Here is a 24,723-nt window from a genome sequence, read left to right on the forward strand (position 1 = left end):
AATAAAGAAGTGATTCTAGTATTTCAAGACTATATTGCTTGAGGACAAGCAACGCTCAAGTGTGGGAATATTTGATAATGCTAAAAACGAACATATATTTCATAGCATTATTCCCCAAGAAAGACAAGCTTTTAGTTGCAATTGTTCTATTTACAAGTGATATTCGTTTAAATATTAAAAGGTGAAGACAAAAGACAGATTCGACGAATTGAAGACGCAAACGACCAAAAAGCTCAAAAGTACAAAATACAATCAAAGTGGTTCCAATTATTGATAAGAAACGTCTCGAAATTACAAGAGTATAAGATTCAAAACGCAAAGTACAAGATATTAAATTATTCGCAAGGACGTTCGAAAATCCGGAACCGGGACCAGAGCCAACTCTCAACGCTCGACGCAACGGACTAAAAATTACAAGTCAACTATGCACATAAATATAATATAATATTTAAATAATTCTTATAATTATTTATATATTATATATTATAAACCGTCGGAAAGAAAGGCTCCAAACTTGTGTGAGCTGTAAAAGCAAACTCCGCGAGTTGCGGAGTTTGCAGTGCAAAAATTACGCGAGTCGCGGAGACCCCCTGAACTCAATTCCCTATAAAAGCAAACGAATTATGATCATTTTAAATCATAATATATATCCATCCATCTATCTATACGTAATATTTATATTTTTAATTTTAATTTTAATTTTAATTCTAATAATAAGGGTATGTTAGCGAATGTTGTAAGGGTGTAAGTCGAAATTCTGTCCGTGTAACGCTACGCTATTTTTAATCATTGTAAGTTATGTTTAACCTTTTTAATTTAATGTCTCGTAGCTAAGTTATTATTATGCTTATTTAATCCGAAGTAATCATGATGTTGGGCTAATTGCTAAAATTGGGCAATTGGGCCTTGTACCATAATTGGGGTTTGGATAAAAGAACGACACTTGTGGAAATTAGACTATGGACTATTAATGGGTTTTATATTAACTAAACAATACCTTGTTAATTTAATATACAAACTTATAATTCGACGTATTTATATATAACCACATACGCTTGACTGGGTACGGTGGGCGGGATATCTATAAATACCAATAATTATTCATTTTACCGGACACGGAACTGGATTAATAGTTAATAGACTTGTTGAAACAGGGGTGAATTACATTCAAGGGTAATTGGTGTAATTGTTAACAAAGTAGTAAAACCTTGGTTTACACGCAGTCGATAACCTGGTGTATTCATTAAACAAAGTATTAAAACCTTGTTACAATTCGAATCCCCAATTAGTTGAAATATTTGACTTCGGGAATAAGAATAATTTGACGAAGGCTTTCGCTCTTTATATTTATGACTGATGGACTATTATGTACAAATCCGTATGGACATATTAAATAATCCAGGACAAAGGACAATTAACCCATGGGCATAAAACTAAAATCAACACGTCAAACATCATGATTACGGAAGTTTAAATAAGCATAATTCTTTTATTTCATGTTTAATTTCCTTTATTTTATATTTAATTGCACTTCTAATTATCTCATTTTTATTTATTGTTATTGTATTTAATTGCACTTTTAATTATCGTACTTTTTAATTATCGCAAGTTTATTTTATCGCACTTTTATTATTCGCAATTTCATTATCGTTATTTACTTTACGATTTAAATTAAGTCTTTTATTTAATATTTTACATTTGGTTTTAACTGCGACTAAAGAATTAAAATCGACAAACCGGTCATTAAATGGTAAAAACCCCCCTTTATAATAATAATATTACTTATATATATATTTGTATTTTTATAAAAGTAAACTAATATAGCGTTAAGCTTTGTTTAAAGATTTTCCCTGTGGAACGAACCGGACTTACTAAAAACTACACTACTGTACGATTAGGTACACTGCCTATAAGTGTTGTAGCAAGGTTTAAGTATATCCATTCTATAAATAAATAAATATCTTGTGTAAAATTGTATCGTATTTAATAGTATTTCCTTGTAAAATTTAATAATATTTTATACCCCTTAGCTTTGACATCAACGAACATGCATTCACGTAACATATATAAATCACACTAACCATTTCATAGGGATTTTTGTGTGAAATTTCCCATATATACTAATGGGGACCAAAAATTTGGTCGTTTTGGTCCCATTCCCACCCAACTTTGGGTAAAAACGACAACATTCCCACCCAACTTTGGGTAAAAACGACAACATGGGAAAAAGAGGGGAAAAAACCAAATACCCCCTCACACTATTTCAAACTTTTTAAATTCGGTCCCCCTATTAGGGGTATAAAATGAAACTTATTATTTTAATTAAAAATCTTAATCAAACTTCACCCGTATTTTTAACGGGACATATCTTTCCGCTCGCCTCGCGTTAAATTTTTTCGAACCCACCGTTCAACTCAAAAAAATCTTGCGAACACAACGGGACTAACTATACGCGAAACGGACACTTCTAAAAAAAACGCTAAATACCTCAGATATATTCAATACATATACACACCTATACGATAACGCTCCGTTAACTATGAATACGTAACCCGAAAGGCCCCGCGGCATCGCGCGGGCCCATTTTACTAGTTTAAAGTAAAACACAAAGATTATCAAAGTAGTTTTTTTAATAAATATATACGAGAATTTATATCGAACACGCTATTCGCACGTGTCACATTTCAAAATTTGTTCATCTCAATAGAATACTAGGGTTTTAGAAAACCCGGGTCGGCTATCTGGGGCAAGTTCAGTCACCTGCCCGTTTTGCAAATTCTCCCTTCACCCTCCCGCTCCCAATTCATCCATTCGAAATATATACAATTAGGGATGGCAATGGATCGGATATGGATCGGGTGAGGCCGTATCCATATCCATTTATTTTTTTTACTTTTCATCCATCCATATCCATATCCGTCGGGTGAAGCGGGTTAATGGATAATTATCCATATCCGTTTAAATTTATTTTATTTTTAACAATTTTAAGCGGTGGTTCACTATATACGATCAAAAGTAATATTTTTAATAGTTTATTCGACCAAAAGTCACATTTTACTAATCTATATAACAAATATTCAATAGATAACCTATTAAATGTGTAAAGATATCGACATGTAAGTTGGTTACTTTTAGTTACATGGAATCACATTTGAACCACCATAGTACGATAATACATTTGATTATTTAAACAAAGCAAAATATAAGAAGAAAGTTATATTTTTAGAGAAAATATAAAGAAAGATGAATATGAATATAATTAATGAAATATCACTACATAAATGATACTAATTTGAGTGATAAATTTATATATTTAGTTATTTCGAGTGAAAGCGGGTTTATTCATGGATGAAATTTTTTCATCCACGTCCATATCCATATCCATTTAGATCGTCCATATCCATGAATAATCGGGTGAATCGAATGGATATCCACCAGATAGGTATCTATTGCCATCCCTAATACAGTACACCCCTAAAATACACCTTATAATAAATCACGTATAAACACACACGTTTTGCCTCCATACGCTCATATACTTCATTTCAGTGTATGCGGCACTTGAAATTGATTCTATTATCATCCGATTACCCCTAAATTGAAGGTATTATCTGTTCATAGTTGTTTTACTTTCAACTTAGGGCTTTTTAATGTTTACTTTTTAAACTGCAGATCTACCTTTAGTTCGTGCTTTAATATTACCGCAGTTAGGGTTTTTTTGTCATTTATGTTTATCGATTATGTCTGCCACTGTGTGTTTAGCTTAGTATATACTCCGTACTATATGTGCTGCTTGCAGATCTTAGTCCATTTGTTAATTGATGGTATTAGTTATAAGTTCACTGATGTTATCACTTGATTTACTTAATGTTCCGGAGTAATAGTATAGTTTTTTATTTGTTATATGATTTGATTTGATTTATGTAACTGTTTGTTTGATAGATTTTTAGTATTTGAAATTGCGATATATCTTAGCGGAGCTAACTCGATTATACTAAGTTTCTTCAATGACTTGTATTCTTTCATTTGCTGAAGCCCTACACAAAGTGCGATGAATGAAGTTTATTATTTTAATGGAATTATGGTACAAATTTTGTAAAATATAAATGCTATAGTTTTGTGATACAGAGTAAAAATGTTAAACATGATAACGTTATGGTACAAATTTTCAGTGAGTAATTGGGAAGGGGGTGCAATGACGAAGTTGAGTTTAACATTTTAACATGGATGATAAAAGAGTGCCTCTTTGAATACAATATGTGTTAATTATTTGAGTACCTTTAGACGCATATGTGATATTTATTTTAGAAATTTAAGACGCATGCTTGTAAACCGCCAGTGATATCAACTTTTGATCATAGACCTTTTATCTTATTGTTACTCTTCTTCTATTGGTTGATTTTGAGATTCTGCGTGTCATAGTTGTATACTTGACTGCTAACTTACTAGTCTTTGGAAACATTGTGTTCATGTAATGACATTATATTTTGTAACGGCATCACTTATTTTGTTAACAAACATGAATACTTGATTTTGTCTCTTATGCTCTTCTAAATTGTTTCTTAACACATGTTTAACCTATCCCATGGTTCATTAAGGGAGCTCTTGATTGTTTAAAGAGATGCCTGTCAAATATAAAAGTTATAGTTTATAATTCATGTGTTCTTTCACAGGAGAAATGGCTGTGGAGATTACGGAGTTCTTATTATCTGCTCAATCAGCAGATACACAAGTTCGAACTGAAGCAGAGGGTCGGCTTCGGCTGTTTCAAGAACAAAATCTTCCTGGTTTTCTTTTGTCTTTGTCACTCGAGCTTTCTAATGATGGTAAACCACTCGAGTCTCGTAGATTGGCTGGTATTGTGCTTAAAAATTCCTTGGATGCTAAAGATGCTGCTACAAAGGAACTTTTAGTGCAACGGTGGGTGTCAAATGACATGTCATTCAGATCTCAAATCAAAGGCTTGCTTTTAAGTACTCTTGGCTCATCTGTTTCTGAAGCCGGTCATACTGCTGCCCAAGTTATAGCCAAAGTTGCGTCAATTGAAATTCCAAGAAAAGAATGGCCTGAGCTTGTTGGTTCTTTACTTGGTAATATGACCCAACAAGGTAGGCCAGTTTCGTTAAAGCAAGCAACTTTGGAGGCACTTGGTTATGTTTGTGAAGAGATATCTCACAATGATCTTGTTCAAGATGAGGTCAACTCTGTTCTTACAGCTGTAGTCCAAGGCATGAATGTTACCGAGCAAAGTTCTGTTCGTCTTGCAGCAACTACAGCTTTGTATAATGCGCTTGATTTTGCTCAAACCAATTTTGAAAATGAAATGGAGAGGAGCTACATTATGAAAGTTGTTTGTGAAACAGCCATGGCTAAGGAAGCAGACATCAGACAGGCTGCTTTTGAATGTCTTGTTTCAATAGCTTCAACATACTATGATGTTTTAGAACCGTACATGCAAACCCTTTTTGAACTAACAGCAAATGCTGTCAAAGGAGATGAAGAAGGTGTTGCTCTTCAAGCAATTGAGTTCTGGAGCTCAATATGCGATGAAGAGATCGAGCTTCAAGATTTTGGAAGTGGTGAAAGTGGCGATTCATACCCTCATTCACGGTTTATTGAGAAGGCTCTATCTTTGTTGGTTCCAATGTTACTTGAAACTTTGTTGAAGCAAGATGAAGATCAAGATCAAGAAGATGGTATCTGGAATGTGTCAATGGCTGGAGGAACGTGTCTTGGTCTTGTTGCCAGAACTGTTGGGGATGCGATTGTGCCGTTAGTTATGCCTTTTGTACAGGAGAACATTTCAAAGCCTGATTGGCGATCTCGTGAGGCAGCTACATATGCGTTTGGATCAATTCTTGAAGGCCCAAGTGTTGAAAAGCTATCCCCAATGGTGATATCTGCATTAGATTTTTTGCTTAATGCTATGAGGGACGAAAACAGTCACGTAAAAGACACTACTGCTTGGACCCTTAGCCGTATTTTTGAGTTATTGCATAGTCCAGCTACCGGTTTTTCTGTTATTTCCCCTGCTAACCTTCAAAGAGTTATGGTGGTTCTTCTTGAAAGTATCAAAGATTCATCCCATGTTGCAGAAAAAGTCTGTGGAGCAATTTACTATCTTGTTCAAGGATATGAAGGTTTTGAAACTGGTTCATCTGTTCTCACACCATATCTACCAGATATTATATCTTCTCTTATTGCAACTGCTGAAAGAACAAATGCTGGTGATACAAAATTAAGGTCTGCGGCGTATGAAACTTTGAATGAGGTTGTTAGGTGTTCTAACCTTGCTGAATCATCTCAAATAGTAACACAGCTTCTTCCTGTTGTTATGACCAAACTGGGACAGACGTTTGAGCTTCCGATTTTGTCATCAGAGGATAGAGAAAAACAAGGAGATCTTCAAGCTTTGCTTTGTGGTGTTATGCAAGTAATCATTCAAAAACTTAGCAGTAACGATGCAACCAAGCCGATTATATTTCAAGCTGCAGACCAAATTATGATGTTATTTCTTAAAGTCTTTGCTTGCCGTAGCTCCACAGTACACGAAAAAGCAATGCTCGCCATTGGTGCTCTTGCGTATGCTACTGGACCCGAATTTGAAAAGTATATGTCGGAGTTTTACAAATATTTAGAAATGGGTCTTCAGAATTTTGAGGAGTACCAGGTTTGTTCCATCTCGGTTGGGGTTGTTGGTGATATATGCAGGGCTTTGGATGACAAGATGTTACCTTATTGTGATAATATTATGACGCTGCTTCTTAAGGATCTTTCTAGTGCTGACTTACATCGATCCGTTAAGCCTTCTATTTTTTCATGCTTTGGTGATGTGGCACTTGCGATAGGGGAGAACTTTGAAAAGTATGTTCCTTATGCAATGCCAATGATGCAAGGGGCTGCAGAAGTCTGTGCTCAGATAGACACTAATGATGAAGAGATGGTGGAGTATGGTAATCAGCTCAAGCGGAGTATATTTGAAGCGTATTCTGGTATCTTACAAGGATTTAAGAATTCGAAGGCTGAGCTCATGATGCCTCATGCTCCACATCTGTTGAAGTTCATAGAACTTGCTGTTAAGGATGCCCACAGGTACGGTTTATCAAATATAGGGTCCACTTTTTATATTCTTGTTGACATGTTGAACAATGTGTTTCATATACCAATTGGAGTGCTATATGCTTATAACCAAATCAAGTTTACTTTCAGTACAGTAAGTATAGTTTCGTGTATGTCATTATGTCCATTTTGTGATGAAAATACATATAAAGTGCATCATGTAGATTGTCATCGTTACATATTTATGTTTCTTGAACTTGGGCTCATTTTGTTTTTTTCTGTTTAGCTACACCATTCAATGTTATTGAATTCTAAGTAATTCAGTTGTGATATCACCACCACCACTGAGTTTTAGAGCTGTTTGTTTATAAACATAATAATGGAACATCAGAATTTTCCTTTTGACCGATTATATCATTCAGCCTAGACTGTAATTATTTTGTTTTTTCTTGCTTTTGAGAGTATTGTTACTCAAATTTTAACTCGAATCATTTTTACTTGTTTCATTAATTGTATAAAATGTGATGCATGCTTATTCGATCTTTTCGAAGTGATATCTGATTTGTTGATGAGCAAGTCAAATGGCCACCTCAACTACAGATTCAATATATTTGTGTGCTAAACCTGAATTTGTTGTCTGATAATCATGTGCTTTGTGTAGGGATGAGACTGTGGTAAGAGCGGCAGTAGCAGTGCTTGGAGACCTTGCAGATGCACTTGGTTCAAAGGTTAAGATGCTATTCAACGAGCTGGCATTCTGTAGCGAATTACTAGGTGAGTGCCTTCAATCTGAAGACAAGCAGCTCAAAGAGACTGCCACGTGGACCCAAGGGATGATTGGCCGTGTTTTCTCGGTATGTGGGTAATCAATACTCAGTTGTTTCTTCTTTACTGAAAAAGCACCTTTACAGTTACGCTATAATAGAAACTCGAAAATCTAGGGTTGGTCTGTCAGGTCGGATGAAGTCAGGCGGGTCAGGTCGGGTGAAGTCAGGGCGGGTGAAGTTAGGGCGGGTCAGGTCGGATGAAGTCAGGGCGGGTCAGGTCGTGTCAGGTAAGGTGTTGTTTCGCCTTGTGTCCTTTTGTACTATGAATTAAGTACAAAATTTGTTCGAAAGGTCATTTTGTGAACGAGACTTGGCGCTAAGGCCACTAAAATGGTGGCTAATCATTTTTATGAGAAGCCTTTTTGGCATCAGGAAATCATGTTTGCTTTGTTTCACCTTTATTACCTGAAAATTGCATTTAGATTTTAGTTACCTATTTGTCCGTGGTTGCCATCGTAAATATGTGCTTTGCTTTGAAAAAAAAAGAATGTCACATTTACAAAACTTCCACAAATTGTTTTGTTTTAAAGTTGTTTAGTGCTAAGGATGGTAAAAGTAGTATATAAGTTTCAACCATCTGCTTTGCAGTCATCTCTATTTTTTTGGATAAAAAAATACTTTTATTTATTTATTTATTGTTTCACTTTCAAATTTCCTTTTTTTTTACAAGAAAGCCATAATATATTAACACGAAAAGGGCCAAGGGGCCCCAGCCCATTACACGAAAGAGTATAGCTCGAGATTATATTACAAGGGCAAACTCAAAATACAAGCTGCAGAGAATGCAACTGTAATTCTCAACATGAAATATTAAACTGAACAGGACCAAGTGTTATAGATCCAGGTTAGCCACCCATCTTTCGATCCTTGTTACAGTTTGAGATCCATTCGAACGATTTAAGTTGTTACTCCATTAAAGCTCTTGCACCATTCCAACAACGATTTTTGAAGACTTTTTGGTTTCGATTACCCATTATTATATCCCATATTAGAGAGCTCCCAACGGTCCGTCCACAGGGCCGCCCACAGTCGCGCCCAGGTGGACGCCGATGGCACCACCTCCGCCCAAGTGCCGCCCAGGTGCCGCCCACACCCCTCCGTCTCTCCACTCGTCCATTTCAATCAGATTTGTGGACGGAAATCTTGAGTTTATTATATATATTTTTTTAATTTTTCTGAAATGGAGAATAATGCACAAAGAGGTTGAAGCTTTAAGAAAATGGAGATGATGGTGATGGAATCAAATGAAGAAGATGAAATGTGGTGATGGTGATGGTATAGAAGATGAAGATATTTTTAAATAAATATTATTATTGTGGGTCCCTAAAATTTGTGGCCAAAATAATTTACCAGTACTTTATTTTACATTTTTATTTCATTTTATTTTTTGATATTTGATTAATTTTTAAGTTTTAATTAAATGTAATTTTATAATTAATAATTTTTTTAATATTATTAATAAATATAAGATTTATTTAAATAATTGTAATTACCTGATATTATAAAAAAAAATTAAAAAAGAAAATAAAAATATGGAAGGAGGAGTGTTGAAAGTGATTATGTGGCGTTGAATGATTGGCTAGTCCTGGAAGAAGTCATGTCTTGATTGGGAGCACCCTTAGATAAGCACACATCCATTTCGAAGCTTGCCATATACACGAATTCAATGGGGATAGGACAAATTTTATATGGAAATTATTTTTGAAGAATGTTACCTTAATGTCTTAACATATGCATCCTAAAACCTTATTAATGATACTTACTGAGTTACAGATCAATAAAAAGCCCATTGCCCTCATGGAAATTTTCTTGCTTCATACGGTAATGTAAAGTATTGATTTTGACTAAGTTGCTGTACAGTAAATGGAGCCTATTTCTCTCTCCGTACAGAATGGCCTGCCTGCCCAAAACACCAACCCAAAATCCAATTCTGATTTCTTGCACACCCCCAAATCACAAACAAATATTATCAATTTATCTCCTTCAAACAGTCTCAAACAACCTTCTCATACTTATGTTGACGCATTAGTAGGTAAAAGTCCATCGATACAGACGAAGGAGGCCACTGGAAACAAGACAAATCAAACCGATCAAAGGCAGAGTCAAACTGGAGAAAAACAAAGCCAATATAGTCATGATCAAGGACGACAAATCTCTACGGTTTATTTGGGCAACTTAGCCAGGAAGACAAATCCCATGGTGATAAGCAATGCTTTTAGGAGGTTCGGTTGGATTCAAAACATCGCATGGAGGGATGGACGTAATTATGCTTTCATCAAATTTGACAACAATGATCAAGCTTCTAAGGCAGTGTGTTATATGAATGGCAGGGCTCTTTTGGGCAACAAGATAAGAGTAGGGTTTGCAAAATTTGACAAAACAAATGCATGAAAAAGCAATAACAAAACATACCATCATCAGGAAGGTATGCATGACTTCAAAAAGAGCAGTTATCCCCCAAAGAAGGATCAAGACAATTATTTGGTTTCCCTCCAGTTGAATGATGAAATCAATGAAGCTATGGATCGAACAGTGATGTTTATTGATAAAGTGGACTTTTCCACTAACAAATTGGCTGAGTGGTTGATATCTCGAAAGGTGAAGATAGAGAGATGTGCTCTTTGGGGCAAATATGCTTGTTTAGTCACTTGTGCCGATGAAGAAAATTTTCATAAGGCGTGTCATAGTGTTAACCATGGTTATATCAGTGGTGAATTCTTGAAAACGTACCCAATTAAAGAAAGAAGAGGAAGGTTTTCTAGAGTTACTTGGATAAGTAAGAGGTATACCAGTCGAATATGGATGTATGGAAAGTGTTTTGGCTACGGTTAATAAGATGGGTGATGTGTTGTATTATTCGAAATCTTCGTATAACCTAATCCAAGCACAATCTTTGTTTGTTTTATTGGAAGTTCAAGATGCAAAGCAGATCGATACAATGATTTCGGCTGAGTTAAAAAATAAAGAGATTGTTAAGATATGGATCCATTAAGTGGATAATGAATTTGATCCTCAAGATCACATTGATGATGAAGGCAATGCAGATTTCATTGACGGTGTTAATGAAAAGATAAGGACAATGGATGATGCAAAAGAAGAACATGGTGCTTTGGTGGGTAATATCAGTCCTGTTGCATCAGAAAAAGTATCCTCTCCGGCAAAGGGGTACAGTACGCCAGTGAAAGAGTTTGGTGGGGACCATCAGACACGGGCTTCAAGCATACTTAGTCCATTGGATCATAGAGACACCCCTAATTCAAATTCAAATTTGAATTTGGAAGTTTATGAAAAATACAAAGGTAGTGTGCTAAAGAGCAATTCGGCGACTGTGATGGCAAAAGAGAAAGTGCAGTGTACTTTTAATGAAAAGATGCCAAACATCACTAGGGTCAACCTTGAAAGTTCATTTATGGAGTCTATTCCTAGTACGGCTGTGTCACCTTCTACAAAACAACTCAAAAAGAATATAAATGGGCTTCCAAAAGTAAACATGTCTAATGTTGAGCCCAATAAAGTGAGTAATGGGCCTGTTGTGGAAAGACCTGATGCAGTTTTAGAGACCCAAAAAGATAATCCTTTTGATGTGGAAAGGGCAGACGATTCATCTTTCTTTCATTCTGCTCGGTTTGCACACGCAAAATTAGATTCACTTCCATGTCTCACAGTCGATTGCAGATCTTCTTGTGCGTATTCAAAGAAAAAGGCACAGAAATCCAAAGGAGAAAGCCATAATAATTTGTCAACATGTGGTTATCGTAGCCCTGCTAAAGCTTGTAAGAAGGGTAAGGCTAGGGATTTTTCTGATGATGTAGAAGCTGGAGAGGTGGTTTTTTCTGATGATGTTCTGAACGATCATGATGAAGATTCTGATGACGAGCCCACTCCTAAAATTGTTAAGGTTTATGGTAAGCTCTTAAATTCTAAAGGTACTGTTATTGATAAAGATGAAATGGGGGTGTTTGGGAGATTTTTAGAGGGCATGTTCGATAGTAGCGAACGGCCCAACAAAAACAAGCAATAAAAGTTGCTACGTGGAACACGAGGGGGTTGGGCAACAAGCATAAAGGAAGAAGAGTGTTTAGTTTGATTGATAAATTTTAAGTTCAATTTATTGCAATTCAAAGCTCCTAAGGGTGTTGTAAAGAAATTAGAAAGGTTAAGGCGTAATTTTATTTGGAATGGTGATGTGGATGTCAAGAAGATATTCGGTAGATAAAATGTTCTCGGTTAAGGAAGGGGTTCGGGTTATGTTGTCTCCTTATTTAGATTCGGAGTTTGATTGGGTGAAAGTTGTGTGGAATAAGAACGTCCCGTCAAAGATTGCTATATTCCATTAGTTAGCTCTCCTGGTTAAAGAATTTTTAAAGGTTAGACATTGTCTTTGAGATGGATCGGACGATAGGTGTGGATGGTGTACTATTCATGTCGAGTCGATTGATCATCTTCTTTTGCATTGTCCATGGTCTCGAAATTTTTGGCCGGCTTTGTTTACATGGTGGAGCGTAGAATGGGTTATGTCGTCGTCCCTTTTTGTTTTTTCTCTTGATTGTTTTCATGGGCTAGGGTTTAATGCAAAAAAGCTTGGAGGTTGATAGCTCCGGTTTCGTTTTGGTTAATTTGGCTTGCTAGAATCGATTTTCTTTTAATGGATCTTATAAAAGTTGGGTGGGAGTAGTAGAGCTTTTAAGATAAAGGTGTTTCAATGGTTGGTAAACGCTAGCAAAGTCGAAAGTCACCAGCTAGACGTTTGGAAATTGCAGCCATGGTTATTGATTTGATCAGTGTTGGGATTCTGTTTAAGAAGGATCTTCTTTTTGCATTTGTATTGTATGTTGTTACATGTTGGGCTGATTGTTTTTTTATTTATGGGGTTTTTTTATGGGTTTTGTCCATAAGGCCTTTAATGTTGTGATATGGGCTAACAAGCCTGCACTCATATTGTATCATTTATTTTCACTTTTGGTGAAAAATTTTAATACATTCAGTTTTTTGCCAAAAAAATAAAAATAAAATAAAAAGCCCATTTGGATTTCATATTTAAATACATATATTATATTATTCGTATCTTCGATCAAGAGATATATAACCTTTGCTAAAAACCCATTATATCTCTATGCCAATTTGAGATGAACAGCCATTTGACTTGGTCAACTGGACGTTTGCGGGGCACCCTGGCCACCCAGGCTATGCCCGGATGGTTATATCTCTATGCCAATTACTCGTAGTAATTTAAATATATGTGTATTCCCAACAATTGGGTCTCCCCCCACCAATGAGAGGAAGACCAGTGGACCCAAGTGGACTACTAATTACAACATTTACCATAAAGTTGGAGTTGTATTATAAGAATGAAAGTTACATGAATTGACATTAACTAGTGCTGTGGTACGGGCGGTGCCGCGGTTTTTTCGCAAACAATGAGAGGTTAACACATTGGATAATAATATAGTACCTACTACTTAGAGAGTGAAAATATACCTATTGCTCGTAGAGTTATGGTTGTTTTACAAATTATTTTACTTACAAAAGATAAATGTGATGGTTGTTACTGCATCTTGTTTGATAATAGAATCTGTTCTTTTTTGCTGCAATCTCCTACAGCCTTCACCATAACCCAAATTGCTTAATGATACTGTATATGTTTAAGTAAATGATACTACAAAATAAGCACACCAAAATCTGCTACATATAAGTTCCAATTTTTAACATGCTAATTGTAAAAAGATATGAATTGTATTTAACAATATAATACCTCAAGAGCAAATGAAGCATGAACAATGCCAAATATGAGCATTGTGGATTTTTATTTTCCTTTGAAGATAGCCAAAGCCACTTCATTAATAGATAAGGGTTCATAAAGGAGCCAACTCTAGTACACAGATAAATAAGAAGGTCAAAGAATGACGTGGCTTTTAAAATTACTGAACTGGAGAACTTGGCATCCAGTGTGTAAAATGACTATACAATAACAAATTACTCTGAAACTTTGAAAATAACTTCAACTCACAAAATCATTTCCACATTGAAGACTAAAGATATGACAACCGTGTTTGCAACCATTGTTGTGGGGAATGACAGTATACCAAATGTCATAAAATACACTTATAAAGTATCAGCACACAAAAAATGATTGTCAAGGGTATAACAAAAACATCTATACTCATGTCAAACAATCTTAATTAAAAGCACGTCTACTAACAACGTGAAGCAGTACTTACATAATACATAGAAAAAGAAAAAGTGGATCTTACCAGTGATATCACTGACTACTGACAGGATAAAGTCTTTCTTTTGCTCCATCTTGGTGCCTTGTGGAGTAATCACATCCGAAAACCATGTCTACACCCAACTAAGCAACATATCAAATCACACACACATATATTCCAAACAACCCGTGATATTTCTTACCTTCAGACTATTTCGGAAGAATGTTCAAATCAAGCGATCCTTGATCAGCCTGCAAAGCACAGAGATTCACCATTATATTATACATTACATATTAATGGAGAAAATAATTACATATATAAGATGCTAATGGTTGCAGTACCAGAATGGACTTATTAGTAGTTGGGTCAAAGATGTATTCACTAATATTGTGTCCAATCGTCAGATTGTTATAAGTTTGAGTTCCCTTTTCTCAAAAAAAAAAAATAATAATAATAATTACTAATAATAATAATAATAATAAAAAATAAGTAAAATGAAAAAAGTTGGAGCACTAAAAGTGTTCAAAATGTATAAAGCACAAATGGGGACCGAAATTTACAGCAGAGCAATGGAAATCTAGGAAAACAAAATATATTTAAACAACCTATTTCCTTTCATGATTTACTATATAATAACACAACTAAATATAAAACCCTCATATGAAGACATCGACAATCCCAAACCAAAAGTAGTGATCATGATAAGGCAGATAAAGAACCAAACAAACTATTGTGCTTTATATGTGACATAAATTCAAAATCAGTATTAAGAGTAACACCTAAATAATGTTATATTCAAACAATGATAGAATATTACAGAGTTATAACAGGTATAATACAAAATCAGTAATTAAATAACTTGCATGGATTACAGGAAGCAGATTTGTTCTTTTACATAGATTTAACATTTTCAGGACACACATAAGTTTTTGATAATCGTCAACGATCAATTACAAAAACAAAAAGTGAACAAAAATAACAGCCATTAAGAAGATTGTACAAAACCAAAGCACTAAGGATAAAAACAGATTATATCAGTGCAAAATAATTATTAGCTCAAGAAACTACATATGCAAGCACTGTGAAATAAACATAAACATATTATTATTATATAACACAATAAACAAAAACCAAACTCCAGCTAAATAAATACCTTCATATTCATCTGTTATAGAAGGTTGCCATGGTAACGAAGACCCAGAATGTGACCCACATACAGTTAATTAATCAAAACTGATGGATCCAGAATTATCTTCCGAACAATATTCAATAAGAAATTTTCAAATGCAAATAAACAGTCATGTAACAAAAAGAGATAAGCATAGAAAAATAAACTTAAATAGAAATCAAACCATAACAACAAGTTACGAACAAAGAATTAATAAGATGGCAGATTTAGTAAAAAAATTTACCTTGATAAAAAGTCGATAAATCTTCAATCGATTCAAAGATGTCAGATTGGAACGCTAATAGTGAAAACATGTCGAAATCAAATTGGCAACAAACCAACAGATAAAAATGAATTAAAGACAGGATGAAATCAAATTGGATTTCGAACAGGTTTAAACGACCAAATAATCAGAATCAAACCATCGATTCCTTGGCCGTCGAATGTAACGCAGTGATTAAAATCTCCGCAAACCGTCGGCTGAAAACTTCGATTAAAGCCAATGGTACGATGATGGTGGTTGCGACGATGGTGTTGGCGACGGAGACAGTAATAGCGATGGACACGGTGGCGATGGAGACGGGATAGCGATGAACAAAGGTGAGGTGGAGACCCTAAAAATCGCCAGAAGTTTCTGGGAGGAGGAAGCAGAGAGTGTGATTGAATTTTTTAGGGTTTAAAATGTGACCTTCAAGCCCTACAGTCGGAGTTTATTACGGGGTAAATGGGTCGGGTCAGGCGAGAATTTGGGTTTTAATAGCAGTTACTGTTAACGATTGGCATTATATTATATTATATTATTATTATTATATTATATTATATTATACTACACAATAAATATGGACACCGGAAACCAACAATATCTCGCCACCTAGCCTAAACTCACTTTAGCTACTGTACACTTTTTTCCCGGTTCACTCTTCCAAGAACCTCGCATTTGCCTAATTTCTCTCTTCATCCTTCCCCTGTTACTCCGGCTCCTCCGGTTCATCATCTTCAACTCTTTCACTAACTCAGTCCTCCCTCCGGATTAATCGCCACCATCACCCCTGGAAGCGAGCATCACCACACCGCCAAAAAACAACCGCCCGATTCCATTAATCCGCAAATAACCCCAGTTTCTCTGTCCTTCTTGCTGTTGGTTTCATCTTCATCATTTTCACCATCTGCACTCCCACCAGATCTCTCTATCGAAACCTTCACCCGGTCCTTTCCTTTTCGATCGTTTATGGTTTGATTGATTTCATATTTTTAGATTTGTTCTATTCGATTGAAGATTTAGGGTTCAAATTCGGGTTTGAGCAACTGACCTCAACCCGGCCTCCATCGCGTCTTTCAATTGATTTGCTGTTGGAGGTAAATTTTTTAAGAAAAATATCGTTTTTGTCTGTGTTATATATTTGGTTTGTGGTTTTAGTCATCGGTGTTTAAGTGGTTCAATGAACTTGCTGTTGCTAACGCCATTTCTTTAAAGCTAATCTAAGGTATGTATTTGGTAGAATGTGGTTTTTTTTAGGTCAATAATGTATTTTTGCATTGAGTAATTAGATCTTCAAGTTGTGTAGACTTCAGTTGTATGTTTTGCAATTATTTTTTTTTTTTTTAAATACGTTCATTTTTTTAAATAACCAGTTTTTAAATTTGTTGAAGATTAAAGGAAATATTAGGGTTTGGGGTGTTAAAACTTAACAATATATACTCATCTCGGTTGGCGATTCTTCGATTAGATTGCTTAAGTACGTTAGATAATATATACTCATCTCTAATCATCTGTTTTTTTTTTACATCTTTCTTTATATGTGTGATGATAAATTCTTTTCGAACAACAGTAAACACATGTTACTATCAGTTGTGTTATTAAGAGAATAAATGAATCTTATGCTACATATATTGTGAGAGAAAAAAGGCAGACATAATGGAGTCTATTAGTTATGGCATTAGTGATTATGAGATAGAAAAGGTAGATGGATTAAAAAACTCTTGGATAATCACAGTCGATTGAAGTTAATAGATAGTTACGTAATTACGGGTTCAACTCAGCAATTATAATATCTAAATCCATTTTTGGTGAACACCTCAGGATTGATTTCCAGTGGCAACAACCACTTTAGATGCATATCGAAACAGCCTATTGGTTACTCTGCTAATCACATCATCTTATGACCTCCCTTTATGTTATTGCAGATTTGCAAAGAAAATGTGATATCTAAGGTTACATGCTCAAAAGGAACGAATATCGATCTCTATGTACAGATTTTGCCAAGCCGCTCAACAGGTAGTCGAATAATCATCTCATAACATGTATTTCAACTTGAAATGGTTCTATTAATTATGATATATTGATTATGCTATGTTCTTGCAGTTGTGCCCATATGACTACATTACAAGTAGATACAAGATTTGAGGGATTCGATTATTTCTTACATGTTGAAGTGGCAATTTAGGCCATATATCGCTATATGAATGGATCTGACTTTTCATCTAAGAAATTTTGTCGAAATGTAAATGGGTTGAACGGGTCAAGAGGGATATAAGAAATGCATAAAATCTTTCAAGGCCATCTCCAGTGTATGCACCAAAATAGTAAATTTGGTGTAAAATTTTAACTCCAACCAACTCACTATAGATACTACAATTACGTGAGTACACAAAATTTTTGGGGATTTTGCACCAATTGTGGTGCAACGCCAAACTTTGCACTACATTATGTAATGTTTACTTTTACTTCTCTTGATTGAAATGTTTATGTGTTATATTGATCCAAAAGTAATAGATGAAACTTTAAGAGTTACCGAGTTACCTTCGTAGACAAAAGTAATAGATAAAGCTAAGTTACAACTAAATTAATTGAATAAATTCTTTGGCTAGAACGAACAACTTACAACGATTTAAATGCATATGTTCAGTTGTTGTTGATGTAGGTCATGTAGGTGTAAAAGTTAAAGAAGAATGTCTTATTATACCAACAACTTTCTATATTGTGTAACAAGCTGTGCAGCCAATGTTTTTAGCCATCTTTAATAACTTGACTACTATTTATGCGAAAATGTGTCATATATCTTTGTTGTTGTTGTTATGTCATATATCTTTGATTTTTCCCATGAAGGTTTCTCGCATAAGGCTGCTTGGAGATAACATTCATTCAGCCTGCATTGCCTTTGTTGAGTTTTTAATGGTAAGTTTGTTTTATTTCATGTAGGGATTCAACGCCGCCACAAGAGAGTGCATTTTATGGCTTTCATTGTTGTGGATGTTTTATTTTCAAGAAAGGTGATAACGTAATGCATATAATGCCCCATTTTTAAAAATTAAGTACATAATTATAGATTGATCGTGATTTAATTAATTAATATATGAAGGTAAGAGAGGTATTATAACCGTCGTGAAAGTCGGCTCTCAGGTTGATGGAATTTCCAAGATTGATACTATTGTTTCTACATCTACCCCTCTGCAAATTTTGCAAAATTGGGAGAACGTGTAAATTTTTTCAGGTACTTGAAGTAGCCCTTCTTTATATTTTGGATGTTCTTTTTATAATTTTGCTATTTTCCCTCCACATATTTGCAATTCAAAATCATATTTTTATTTGAATTTGAACCTTAACAATATTAAGTTAATGTATTTGCAGATGTTGCAACAAAGGGAGGATGCACATGTCATTGAATCCATTGATGTTCAAAAAATCAACATATTGAAGAAAGAGTAGGTAGGTTGTGTGCAAATGTTATCCTATATACTAATTGCGATTGGACAGTGTGCTGTTAAATATATTTTTGAAATATTGTTTGGAGTTGTTCATAAGGCGTAGGGTAGTAATTTCAAAAACTTTCTTATTCCTTTCTATATATTTTTTTGTCTTGACTATTCTAAAACCACACCTCTAGATCTTTGGTTGGTGTCCCTTTTAAAAACTATTCTAATATACCATAATTCAAGTATAATTGTTATAAGTCCTATATGGGGAAAAAAGGGGTTGGTTTTATAGTCGAACATCAACCTGTGTATAATTGTAAAATTTATCATAACCAGTGAATTCTAATTCAGATTTTGGTTTAAGACAAGTACAACTATTGGTTGTTTGATGGTCCTCAAGTTATTTGTAGATAGATCTGCTGCATTGTACTATGATCTGGTGTAGTTTGGAAATTTTACAAGTTTTAATCTACTGTAGTGCATATAGATATGTTACAGATAGATTTGACTATACTTGGTTTCTTATTGAGTTGTAACAAGTTCTTTTCAGACCAAAACTTTATGGATAAATAGTACAAATTCTAATTCTAATTAACAAGTTTTGATCTTGCAGGTGAGATATGACATAATCGAAAAAAAAAAGAGTAGAACACCGCACCTTTTAACCAACGAAACAAAGGCTACAACAGCGGCTACAAATATCCGCCGCATCGCGCGGACCTCTTACCTAGTTATCCAATCAAATGCTGACACCATTATATGTATATAAATATTAATAATATTATTTAATATTTAACTAATGTAAATCTGAATTTCTGATTGAATAGTATCTTAAATATACATCTCAGCTACTTCCAAGAAAAGAAGATGTTTTCTCTAGGAAACCTTGGACAAAAACAGAAGATGCAGTAGTTTCATTTGGTCCAACTCTTGCTTTAAAATTCAATAGATTTGCCTTTTTCTAACTCTAAAATATCAATAAATGTAACAATCCAAATGTTTAACTGCATAAATTTAACGATCCAAATATGAGTTTACAATCCAACTCATATTTGGTGTTTAGTGATATCTTATTCATAAAAGTAAGTACACCGAATCAGTTTAACTAATCATCCTTATTGATCATGCTCACTTTCAAGAATTTGGTCCTGATTGTCAATTAAGAACTGTTCTGAGGCTGAAACTATATGTTATATAGAGAAATTTAATAATTTTTATCCAGAAAAGAATTCGATCTTATCGGATGATCGATATGTTTCATGTGTATCTTTAGATACTATTTTTCTTTGGATTCTAGTTCGTGACTTTTATGTCTCAATGCTAAAAATAGACCATCTGCTAAAGAACTTATAGATCTATTCAACAATACTTTGACTTCATTTGTCTTTTCCATTTCTAATGGCATAAAACACCCAAAACATTCTCACGATTATTTGAGACGAAATGATAAGTTGAGTTTTTGTTCAGATTCTACATAAACGCCTAAGGATCTTAAACACGCAAATTATACTTACATTAGTAACTGCGACCAGATAATACTCTGTAATCTATATGAGTTCAAAACCAAACAGATCAGTTACAGTAACTTAATCTTCCTGGTTGTTACGTAAGTATTGACTCCCAATACTTGTAGAAAATTATATGAAAAACAGAATCCTCATGTATGACAAATACGAGTAAGATATTTTGCTTTATAATAGGACATGCACTATTTATAGATGTATTCTGATATATATACTACTCCGTAGCAGATTAAAAGTCAAGTACAGCTGCAGTATTTTATCACTTAATGGACAAACAGTAACATAACGATTTCTTCTAGCCAAATAAAATTATAAAAAGACTATATGATATCTATTATCTATTATCTATTTGATTTGATCCACCATTGTATTTGTATGCATATTTTCCTAATGTTAATGTCTCAACTCTCAAGGATTGGTAAGGGACAAAGCAAGACATAATTAATCATAGAATTGAAATTTCAAAGAAAAATAAGGAAGTTTTAACCAAAATTAATAGTTAGTTAGCATATCTACATGAATGGATGATGATAATATTCAATTTATTATTATATTATATATGTAATATGTAATATGTATATAAAGTTAAGATAGACAGCTCACCCACCTTCAAGAACTTCCAAGAAATGAAGATGTTTTAAATTGGGAACCTTACTGAAATAAGATAGAAGGTGCAGTTGTTGTAATTGGTATAACTCCTGTTTTAAATTTCATATAATTTGACTTTTTCATACTCTAAAATATCAAGAAATATGATGATGATCCATTGGTTTAACCGCATAATAAAATATGATCACAATTTATAATATTATGAGTACTATGGTTAAAGTCAGAGGACCACTCTTTTCCAAGATAATGAGAGTAATTTATCTTTTAATTTTTCCATTTTCATATCATCATCATCTATATATAACAGGGTACAGGCTAAAGAGTTCCACCCAACATACAAAAATAAAAACAACTCTTGCAAATATCTAAAAACTATAAATAAAATGATGCAGCAAGAATTGTTTGAATCACTTGTTGAACAAGAAGTAAGTCAATATGGTCTAAACATGGGATTTTATGCATGTGATGGTATCACCACCCCCGAAGGATCGACCGTAATCTCGTCAGACTCATACTTCCACTCGAATCTGCCTAGTGATTTTAGTCCTTTATCTAACTATGATGCCGTTATGATGTCCGAAAATGTGGGAGACATTGCAGGCCTTTCAGCCACCTCAATAGAAGATGTATTGAGTTGGTGGGCTGAAATTGAAGAAAAATACAACATTTCCTCTGATTATTCCATTGAAAATGAGGGTGTATACGATACGTCATTTTTAAATGCTACAAAAGCCTCGATAGTGATGTCACCAGAAGATATGGAAGTTGAAGGCGAAACGAGCCTTTTTCATATGCTAAAAGCTTATGGAGAAGCAATGGAGATGGGACAAAGAGAACTAGTAAATGTGATTGTGGAATACATAAAGGAGAAAGCTAGTCCAATTGGTAGTACAATTGAACGTATCTCGTTTAACTTGTTTCACTCTGGAAATCAAGTTGAGTACATAAAACAGGAATCAATGAAGAATTTCAATGTAGCATTCAAAGCTTTCTATGAAATTTTCCCGTACGGAAGATTTGCTCATTTGGCAGCCAATTCAGCGATTATTGAAGAAATTATTAGGGATTCGAGGAAGGTACACATTATAGATTTTGACATGGGTGAGGGGATTCAGTGGTCTGCAATGTTGGGGGAATTTGGGAAGTTTAGAAAAGAATTGAAGTTGACATCCGTTAGAACGAACATGCAAATTTGTAATTTTGAAGTGACAAAAAGCCACCTTCTTGATTATGCAAATGGTTCCGGATTAAAGTTGGAAGTAAACGAGATCATGATAGGAGATTTGGTTAGAGAAATTGAAGGATCAGAAGAACGTGAATTCTTGGCCTTCAATTGTATGGTTGGACTGCCACATATGAGGAGGACTAGTGATAGAAATCAAGTTATGGAGTTTTTGATGATCGCCAAGCGATTATTATATTCGAAAAAAGGAATTATAACGTTTGGCGATGGGGAAGATTTGGAAAAAATGGACCGGTGTAATGGGTATGGCTCGTTTTTTGATGAATGTTTAATGCACTACCATGCGCTTTACGAGTCAATGGAAAGAAACTTCCCGGATCGTTTAACAGAAGCTAGAATAGCGATGGAGTTCCTTTTCGTGTCACCGTATGTTTCATCTTTGTATTGGTGTCAAAAGTGGCAGAATGTTAAGGATGAAGCTGGATTCAATGAAAATTTAGGGTTAACGGAGTGCAGGTTGAGCGATGAAAGCGTAATGGAAGCTAAAGAATTAGTTGATGAGAGACAAAGTTTGTACAAGATAAGGGTTGAAGGGCAGCAAGGGAATGAGATGGTTCTTGAATGGAGAGGAACTCCATTGGTGAGAGTTTCAGCTTGGAAGTGAAAACAATCTCTAATATATTATTCGATGTTGTTTAGATTCATTATTTATTAATGTAAATACTACTGTATTAATATTTAGTTCTAATTTAATTGGATCTATGTATCTATGTTTGTATACATTAACATGAAAGAATGTAAGGCAAGCATCTTGTGTATATGCAATATATATTCAGAGGCGAAGCTAGGATTCACGAATAAGGATGCATTTCACAAAATTAAATATTGTCATAAAAATTTTCATATATACATCGTAACTATGACATATGTTAATCATATTAAGGGATGTTTGTGTTTATTATTTGAGGATATTGACAACTAATATACAATTTTTTAACACACTATAATTAGTTTATTTGAAGAGTTGGGGGATGCAAAACATCCACATGCATCCCCGTGTCTCCGCCTCTGTATATATTATAAGCAATTTTAGTTCTCATTGAACTTTAAGCATGCATTTTAATCAGCAATATATAATATGAATATGAATATGAATGAATGAAGTGTTACAACTCTCGATGGATCTTTCTTGTCTACTCTTATCATGATGATTCTTATTGGAAGTATACAAAGAAAGGAAAAACAGTTGGATGATGCATTCAACCTGTTCACTTTAGATAATGGTATTAAAATCCATCTGGAAGATACAATTTAGTTAATAATGTTGTAAGAGATTTATCCTCGGTATCATAATTAAAGGAAGGATTGAAGTCATATTTTAAGGAATCCATTAAATTTATTGGCTTTTTACCTTTGGCATTACACAGAACAACGACAAATTCTTTGGTTTCTAAGTTTGAAACTAAAAAAGGAAGGAACCTCTTTTTAGTACAGAACTTTTAATGCTAGGATCATTCACATCTGATATCTGATCCACATTTGAAACATTAATAAAACAAATACTTAGAAACTTCAATTGAAAGTGACTTCAACGGATTCACACATTTCAACTCATACCAAAAAGTACCCATTGTGACACAGAGCTTGTTAAATTAAATAATAATAATAATATTAATAATAATATTAATCTTCAAACTTATATATGAATAAGTTATATTATTTCCGATGTAGATTCGGGTAATGTCAACTATGGGATGGCATATGTTACCAGGGGCCCAGCAGGCCCAGTAACTTTGTGTAACTATATTTTGGATTCTGACTTCAAGCCCAAAGCACGATTCAAATATCTTGGAGTTTTTGATGATCGCCAGATAAAATGAATTATAAGGTTTGAATGTTTGATGATGGAGAAGATTTGGAAATAATGAACTAGTGTAATGGACTAATGGGTATGGTTTATCCTCATTATATTATCTACAAAGAATGATACACCAGTTAATACATTCAACCTGTTTACTTTAGATAATAATGGTATTAAAATCCAGCTAGAAATTCAATTGTATTTAATAGAACAGCCATTCTTAGTTTTTTCATGCAAAGATCAGGGTATTCTACATCTTGTTAGTTTCTTACTTTATATCTAGTATAGGTCCGAAATCAGGGTATAGAACAGCCAGCTCCGAAATCAGGGTATTCTACATCTTGTTAGTTTCTTACTTTATATCTAGTATAGGTCCTCGAGTTTCGCTCAAATTAGTGTTTCTCATGTTGTAATCCTCGTTGTATCATTTCCTTATCAATAAAATTATCTTGCTTTTCAAAAAAAAAAAAAAAAAAAAAAAAAAAAATAGAACAGCCATACATTCTTCGGTTTCTAAGTTTTGGTTGAAAAAGGAAGTTTTTTCATGCAAAGATCATTTGGATCTGAGTTCTGATCTACTGATCTACTTATGTG

The 24,723-nt window shown here is 34.2% G+C and overlaps 2 protein-coding genes and 2 long non-coding RNA genes across 9 annotated transcripts; 3 read left to right on the forward strand and 1 right to left on the reverse strand.

Annotated features, from left to right (window-relative positions):
- The first annotated feature begins 3,467 nt into the window (after window positions 1-3,467).
- LOC139851748 (importin subunit beta-1-like) lies at window positions 3,468-8,059 on the forward strand. Its single transcript, XM_071840910.1, has 3 exons — window positions 3,468-3,604; window positions 4,674-7,092; window positions 7,721-8,059. Exons 2-3 carry the CDS (start codon window positions 4,679-4,681, stop codon window positions 7,923-7,925), a joined length of 2,619 nt encoding a protein of 872 aa, XP_071697011.1. The 5' UTR covers window positions 3,468-3,604; window positions 4,674-4,678; the 3' UTR covers window positions 7,926-8,059.
- A 5,469-nt stretch (window positions 8,060-13,528) lies between these two features.
- Window positions 13,529-15,924, reverse strand: LOC139855760 (uncharacterized). Its single transcript, XR_011761548.1, has 3 exons — window positions 15,505-15,924; window positions 14,434-14,517; window positions 13,529-14,343 (listed from the first exon to the last, which is right to left on the reverse strand). It is a non-coding gene; the product is annotated as an uncharacterized lncRNA (long non-coding RNA).
- Window positions 15,925-16,188: 264 nt separating this feature from the next.
- LOC139852518 (uncharacterized) lies at window positions 16,189-19,687 on the forward strand. Of its 6 annotated transcripts, XR_011761105.1 has the most exons (6): window positions 16,189-16,744; window positions 17,445-17,535; window positions 17,623-17,899; window positions 18,367-18,435; window positions 18,620-18,751; window positions 19,567-19,687. It is a non-coding gene; the product is annotated as an uncharacterized lncRNA (long non-coding RNA). The 6 variants fall into 6 exon arrangements; XR_011761104.1 differs by lacking the exon at window positions 17,623-17,899 and having other exon boundaries at window positions 17,445-17,561; XR_011761102.1 differs by having other exon boundaries at window positions 17,623-18,435.
- Window positions 19,688-21,468: 1,781 nt separating this feature from the next.
- On the forward strand, window positions 21,469-22,932 carry LOC139853826 (protein NODULATION SIGNALING PATHWAY 2-like). Its single transcript, XM_071843175.1, has one exon. The coding sequence runs from the start codon at window positions 21,469-21,471 to the stop codon at window positions 22,930-22,932; it is 1,464 nt and encodes a 487-aa protein (XP_071699276.1).
- Window positions 22,933-24,723: the final 1,791 nt, after the last annotated feature.

Source organism: Rutidosis leptorrhynchoides, chromosome 6, assembly GCF_046630445.1.
Source record: "Rutidosis leptorrhynchoides isolate AG116_Rl617_1_P2 chromosome 6, CSIRO_AGI_Rlap_v1, whole genome shotgun sequence".
In the NCBI taxonomy this organism is placed as follows: domain Eukaryota; kingdom Viridiplantae; phylum Streptophyta; class Magnoliopsida; order Asterales; family Asteraceae; genus Rutidosis; species Rutidosis leptorrhynchoides.

Coding starts and splice junctions, on each gene's coding strand:
- LOC139851748 (XM_071840910.1), top strand. CDS start 4,679: ATGGCTGTGGAGATTACGGAGTTCTTATTATCTGCTCAATCAGCAGAT. Junction 7,093..7,720: donor GCTGTTAAGGATGCCCACAG/GTACGGTTTATC, acceptor TGCTTTGTGTAG/GGATGAGACTGTGGTAAGAG.
- LOC139853826 (XM_071843175.1), top strand. CDS start 21,469: ATGATGCAGCAAGAATTGTTTGAATCACTTGTTGAACAAGAAGTAAGT.